The 6,810-nt window shown below is 50.2% G+C and overlaps 2 protein-coding genes across 2 annotated transcripts in view; both read right to left on the reverse strand.

The window, feature by feature from the left end:
- Window positions 1–32: 32 nt before the first annotated feature.
- Window positions 33–2,419, reverse strand: LOC108249844 (acyl-CoA-binding protein-like). The gene is made up of 4 exons (XM_017439474.3): window positions 1,175–2,419; window positions 841–958; window positions 384–446; window positions 33–281 (listed from the first exon to the last, which is right to left on the reverse strand). The coding sequence occupies exons 1-4, from the start codon at window positions 1,178–1,180 to the stop codon at window positions 208–210; spliced, it is 261 nt and encodes an 86-aa protein (XP_017294963.1). The 5' UTR covers window positions 1,181–2,419; the 3' UTR covers window positions 33–207.
- A 454-nt stretch (window positions 2,420–2,873) lies between these two features.
- The window catches only part of LOC108249843 (metalloreductase STEAP3), an 8,526-nt gene continuing 4,589 nt past the window's right edge, over window positions 2,874–6,810 (reverse strand). The window contains exons 5-6 of the mRNA XM_017439472.3: window positions 5,831–5,995; window positions 2,874–4,374 (exon numbers count right to left, since the gene is read on the reverse strand). Of these exons, the coding sequence (XP_017294961.1) occupies window positions 4,096–4,374; window positions 5,831–5,995 (444 nt within the window). The 3' untranslated portion in view covers window positions 2,874–4,095. The remainder of the gene's footprint in view (window positions 4,375–5,830; window positions 5,996–6,810) is intronic.

Here is a 6,810-nt window from a genome sequence, read left to right on the forward strand (position 1 = left end):
AAAAAAAAAAAAAAAAAAAAACTGACACGACGTTAGCTCAAACCGCTAAAAACAGATTTATTCATTTTGTTTCCACGCTGATCTAGTCCCCGTTCTGGGACGATCTTTGCTCGCCAACCCGGCCCGATTCAGGTCGATCGAAGCGCCATCCTCAGCAGGTAGGATATTGACCGCCGAACACCCGAACTGCAGCCGAACGTCAAGTCTCTAGATTCCGCATTTCGGTTTCAGCTTCTCCACTAAATCGACGTACGCCGCCATCGCCTCTTCTTTGGACAGACCTGTTGGGACACGAGAGAGAGACAAAAAAAACAAAATCAAACCCGTCGGGCGCGGATTTCACGCGGTGAAAACGGGGGGTTTTCCGCGTCGGCGTTTACGACCTTTCTTCGCCGCCCACGCATCCCATTTGGCTTTCCCCGTGAAGTCGAGGAATCCCGGACGTTCTGCGGACAGAGACGAGACTTTCAGTAAAATAAAAACATATATTTCTGTATTAATGACACATCTGCGGTTCTTCCGTCACACATTTCATCCTCCAGGACATCTTCCGGTTCACGGATTCGACGTTGAAATAAATCGAATTAATTGTAAGAAAAACAGCCTTTTTTTTGGTGAATATATTCCAAAATAAAAGCTTCTTTTTCTCGCCTGTCTGGAACTGAAACTTGTCAAACCTCTTTTTTTTAAAAACTCGGCTCCGCCCTTTTTCTCTTCAAGCTCCTTATTGCTCAATTATGAGCTCATTCCGATCTGCGTTTTTTTCCCTTTTTTTTGGATTATTTCTTTCCAAAACATAAAATAAAAGCCCCCATTTGTCCTAGTTTGTCTTCGTCTCACCCGTGTCGATGTCCCCCACCGTGGCTTGCTTGTATAAACCGTACAGGGAGGACAGATCCGCCTGATCCGGTCTCCGTTTCAGGACCTTCACCTCCTCCACGGCTTTCTCAAAGGCTTCCTGATTTCAAAATAAATTAAAAATAAGCGGAAAGCTGGACGTGAAATCAGCCGAAGTCTTGTTTTTCGCCTCCACACGTGGAGCTAAAACTAAAGTTCTGCTTTAAGAGACACCTGAGGAAAATAAAAAATAAAACTCCAGGTGTTTCGGAAACAAATCCTTCAGTGAACGAACGAAAAATAAAAAAAAAAAAAGAAAAGAAAAGGTTCGACTTACCGTCATGGTTTGACGCCGCGCTCGCCCCGCGCTCGTGTGGACTTGTCGGAGCGCAGATTTCCTGAGTGGGAGGAGGCCGGCTTCTTAAAGGGCTGGCGCAGAGTTTTTTGTTTTTTAGAGAGGCAAACGTCTTACCTGCTGCAGACGCCGCCGAGCGCTCTCAGGTTTGGAGTTCGGTTCTGTTTCCGATGTTAACTCAGTGGTTTTGCTGCCTTTTAGTGCTCCTTTGGAGGCAAATCCACCCATTGAAACTCGTATATACGCATGTTTTAAATCCTGTTTTTGTCCCGTCGGAAAATAACAAATCCTCCACTTGCACAACGAAAATTTAAAAAAAACAAAAGACACTTGCAGTTTCGCGCAGGCATGACCCGAAACAGTTGGCCTCAACGGCGGGCTCCTCGGGTGCTCGGCCTCAGTAAGACAGCGGGAACTGCAGGACTCCTTCTCCGGGAAAACATCCGAGGGACTAACGTGGAACTCTCGACCCGCAGCCTCAAAATCCGATTCCCGATCGGGACGGTTTTGGAACGAGACCGGAGGTGGTACTAAAGGAGGACCAGCCGTCTGGTCATGAATAACTCTGACCTTTATGTTGTTGTTCCACGTCGAAACGTGCACGTCCGGAAAAAAATAAGCAACGTACAGACTTCCATTTTGGCGTGTGGATGCATCAAATAAGTAAGATCCTATTGAAAATTGGGTTGCCACGTCCGAAACCAAGATGGCCACCACCGTATTTGTGTGTATATGTAAACAGACGCCCCCATTTATTAGAGGAAACTATACATTTAACCAAAATAAAAACTCGAAAGCAGAGTTTGCCTTAAATGATCGGGGGGGGACCGAACATTAATCCTTGGGGGACACAGTCTGGCTCTGGTGGTGGATGAAATGGTCTTCATGTGTCCCCGTGCGTCCCTGTGATGGACTGGAAACCAGTCCAGGGTGTCCCCCCGCCTCGCCTCTCACACAGTGACTGCCGTTTCATCCCTAAAAGGATGGATGTGGCGGTGGCCATCTTGGTTTCTGACGTGGCAACCCGGCTTTCGACGGCGACCTCACTCGCGCCTGGACGCGTCCACAAAACCAAAATGGAAGTCGGTACGTCGCCTCCGGCTCACGAGACGAACCGGACGCTTCTTCGCGTTGCAAAGGGGGGGGATAAATTTAAGAAAAAAAGAAACACCCCCACAGCGACCGAGGCTCGCTTTACAGTCTGCCTTTCTGTCCCTCGACGGAGCGCTGTCAGGGAGCGAGAGACCACGTCACCACGGCGACCAAGCAGCTCTCACGGTTCCTCCTCGCACGTCGAAACGTCGGCTTTTAGCAGCCGGAGGCTCCAAACGAAGCTGAAAGGTTTTTTTTTTTTCTTTGTTTTTTGTGTGTGTGTGTGTGTGTGTGTTGCTCAGCTGCACTGACGTCCTTCAAAACGTCTCCAGGAAGTATCCACTTCCCAGTTTCAGCTGCTTTAATCCTCATGTTTCACGTGGAAGATGAGAACAAAAACAAATAAAACTCACCACAAGGTGGCAGCATCGTCACATTTAAAAACGCTGCCTGAGCTCAGATTCACCTTTTAGGTTCTTTTTTTTATTTTATTGTGATTAGAGCTTAATTTTTCAATAACAGGGCTGTGAATTTATTGACCTTTGACCCCATTCGGAGGCTGGAAAAACAAACTGATCGAACTCATCGCTTCAAAAGGCAGGAAATTGTAGAAAACATTTTTATTTTTTTTTTTGTGAAACTCTCCGTATTGAAAACATTCACACTCTTGAAACGATTGTCGTTCGAACAAAACACAGTTTGACTCCGATTTCAGAACATGGATTTATAAAGTAACAGAGAAAAATTGAGAAACAACAAAAATAAAAGTAAAATAGTTTTTTTTTTTTGTTTTTAAATAACTTTTAACACCTTAATGCTGAACCGAATCAACATGAAGGGATTTTTATATAAAATATGTAATAAAAAGAGGCTTTCCTGCTTATTTACTCCATTTCATAGATTTTCTGTCATTTCCATTCTTCTTTTTAGCATAAACAACAAACAAAAACAAATATTCTTAAAAAAAGATGGTGCCATTTTCTACCAAATGTGTCTGAATCAACAGTTGTGCTTGTTTTTGTAAAAGATTTGCCTTCATTTAACAGAAAAGTGACATTTTTAAGCCTTTTCTGGGTGCCTCGCGTCACAAAAAAGAAACAAAAACAAAAAAAAAAGTTTTTTTATTTAAACTTAATAAGTGTTTGGGCTTTAATAGACGTTAGAGTAGTTGGAGAAATCGTCCCAGTGTATAAATATAAATAAAGATATTTTTTGACGCCACTTCTGCGATTTCAAGTAGTTTCGGGTTTCGAATGTCGCCGCCCTGCTGGTGGAAACTGGAACTGCGGTTTCATTTAACTTTTAACTGCAGGGGCGATAAAAAAAAAAAAAACTTCGGGGTGGATTCTGTTGCTTTAAGACGGTTTTTCTTAGCTCGTTCCGTTCGAACGGCGGTCGAAACGGGGACGCCGTTTTAACGAGTCACCTTAGCGTGCCGCCATTTTTGTTTTTCCGACTGAAAACAGAAAACCACGTCGAGTTTGGCAACCTGATGATGGCGTTTTCGAACCTTTGAAGAGTTTGGCAACTGATGCTAGGAGGTCGAATCGAAGGGGAATAAGTGCCGTTTTTCAAAATAAAACAAACTAGTTGATGAATGACCTGCAGGTCGTTAAACGAGTCGTTAAAGGAACGCCTGATTTTAGGGACGTTTCTGTGGATCTGGTCTTCCTCTGCTGGTTGGATGTCTCTCAGGAGCTTCCAGCTAATTTGTTCAAAAAAGAAGAAAAAAAAAAAGAGAAAGAGACGGAGAGACGAGTCCCCGGCAGCATAAATATTTCATCCCCCGTGTTTGGTATTCACCTGCTGCCTCACACGTTGCTGACGTCCTCCATCCCGTCGTCCGCCGCCGGGGCGAAGCGGACGTGTCGGCCCGCCTCCCAGCCGCGGCGGATCCTGGCGAGGCGCGCGGCCGCGCACGGCGCCAGGAGGGCCAGGCGGCCCAGCAGGGCGGCGGCGGGTAGGAGCAGCGTCGGCACGAAGGTGGGCGGCAGGTAGAAGCGGTACTGGGACGGGTCGAAGGCGCGGCTCCAGCCGTAGAGGAGGGTGTGGGCGGTGGCGGCGGCCAGGGCGCAGTAACCGAGCGACGACTGGCGAGGGAGAGAAAAGAAAAAAAAAAAAATGGATGACGCATAAAGCTCGACCCCCGAGGAAGTCCTCTCTGACCGCCGCATGACGCGGCGTCCGGAGGGGGGGAGGGGCTGCGAATCATGGAAAACTTCCTGAGGTTGTCCCGGGTGGCAGGAAGACTCACTCCCTCCTTAAACGATTCCCTAACGAGGCCGAGTGACGCCTCGTTAGGCCTCATTACCCACGGCAACGAGCGTCGTCCGCTTCAACCTCAGTCGTTTTATTTTGAAAGAAAGTCGGCCAGCAGCAGGTGGAGGTTGGACACGAAGTGGAGGGAGTTTGGACAGGAAGTGGAGGTTGGACAGGAAGTGGAGGGAGGTTGGACAGGAAGTAGAGGTTGGACAGCAAGATAAGGTCGGACAGGAAGTAGAGGATGGACAGGAAGTGGAGGTTGGACAGGAAGTGGAGGTTTGACAGCAGGTGGAGGTTGAACAGCAGGAGGAGGTCGGACAGGAAGTAGAGGTTGGACAGGAAGTGGAGGATGGACAGGAAGTGGAGGATGGACAGGAAGTGGAGGTTTGACAGCAGGAGGAGGTTGGACAGGAAGTGGAGGGAGTTTGGACAGGAAGTGGAGGGAGGTTGGACAGCAGGAGGTTGGACAGCATAAGGAGTTTGGACAGGAAGTAGAGGTTGGACAGCAGGTGGAGGTTGGACAGGAAGTAGAGGGAGTTTGGACAGGAAGTGGAGAGAGGTTGGACAGGAAGTGGAGGGAGGTTGGACAGGAAGTGGAGGGAGGTTGGACAGGAAGTGGAGGGAGGACGGACAGGAAGTGGAGGGAGGACGGACAGGAAGTGGAGGGAGGACAGGAAGTGGAGGTTGGACAGGAAGTGGAGGTTGGACAGGAAGTGGAGGTTGGACAGCAGGAGGAGGTTGGACAGGAAGTGGAGGTTGGACAGGAAGTGGAGGTTGGACAGGAAGTAAAGGTAGTTTGGACAGCAGGTGGAGGTTGGACGGCAGACAGCAGAAAATATGAGACTCTTGAAACGAGCGCCTTTCACGACTTCTCGTCTCTCCTCAGAGTGTCTTTTGTTAAATAAATTAAATAAAATGGCGGCGCGGGCCACCATGTGCGGAACGCGCCGAAGCAGAAACTCGCCTCTCCGACCTCGGCTGGCGGCACATGACTAATCTGACGGCCGATGGATTACTGCGAGATGAGGGGGGGGGCAGACTAAGTCCTGGAAGACCTGAGGGCATGATGATGGAGTAGGAGGAAGAGGAGGAGGAGGAAGAGGAGTGAGTCACGGCTCAAGTTTAGCTGTAAATCTGGGGCAGCTGCGGGACAGAGGGGGGGGACGACACGTGGACGAGGACATCAGCGGGACACCTGTCCGCCGCGTTTATTCCCCCGTCATTCTCTCGCGCTGTAAGCGGACCCGAGCGTGTGTGTGTGCGTGTCTGTGTGCGTGTGTGTACCTGCACGAAGCTGAACTCCCGCCAGTTGATGGCGCCGGCCACCGACGGCAGCGAGGTGACGGCGAGCAGCGAGAGCAGGCCGAGCGCCGCAATGCCCGCCGACAGGTACAGCTCCATGCGCCACACCTCCTCGTCCACCCACGAGTCCTCCACCCGGCTCTGCACCTGCAGGAGGCGGGACATTCAGCCAACAGCCAGGATAGGCCACGCCCCCTTTGACACATCAGGACGTCCCCAGAGCCTAAACGGGACGGGAATCTACCTAAAATTGGCGCCGTTATTTATCGTTTATCAAACGAAAACAATAAAACCAATGAATCCTTCCGCAGCAGTAGCACTTCCTTTCGCAGCAGTAGCACTTCCTGTCTGCCGTGGTTGTGGAGGAAATGTGAGCCGCTCTTTTTGTGCAGCTTTCACCACGCCTGGACTCTTTCCCCTTTTTTTTCCGAGACTCTGGAGCCGTTTGGTCCACAGGGCAGAGTTCAGGTCAAACCATGACGCTTCCGCCACCGTGCTTCCAGCTTTGGGCAGCCGTGCGTCGTGGGTAAACGTCCTCCAGACACGGCGTTTCAAACCCAAGCCGGGCAGCCATTTTTGCGACCCTTCCAAAACCAACCCCCCCGAAAAACTCGGTACTTTTTTCCGTCGTGACCTTTGACCCCGAGCCTGCCAACTGAGGCCCGTAGAGGCTTCGCCAAGCGCGTCGTCGCCGCCTCTTCAGCTCAGAGACGTTAGCGTCTCGCGTTAGCGCCGTCCCACGAGACCGACGGCTGATTTTGGACCCATAAATAAATCGGTACGCCCGACGGCGCCCTTTGATTTCCACCGAACCGCCGACATCTTTCCCGCAGCGCACGGCGGAGTCCGGCTAACGTTAGCTTAGCATTCGAGCTGAGCCGCCGTTTTACGTCCAGCAGGGGGGGGTGTTTTATCGTTCGGCTGGGTTGGGGGTGAGATTTAATGTCGGACGGGGGGGGGGG

The sequence above is a fragment of the Kryptolebias marmoratus genome, linkage group LG8 (genome assembly GCF_001649575.2).
Source record: "Kryptolebias marmoratus isolate JLee-2015 linkage group LG8, ASM164957v2, whole genome shotgun sequence".
NCBI classification, from domain to species: Eukaryota; Metazoa; Chordata; class Actinopteri; order Cyprinodontiformes; family Rivulidae; genus Kryptolebias; species Kryptolebias marmoratus.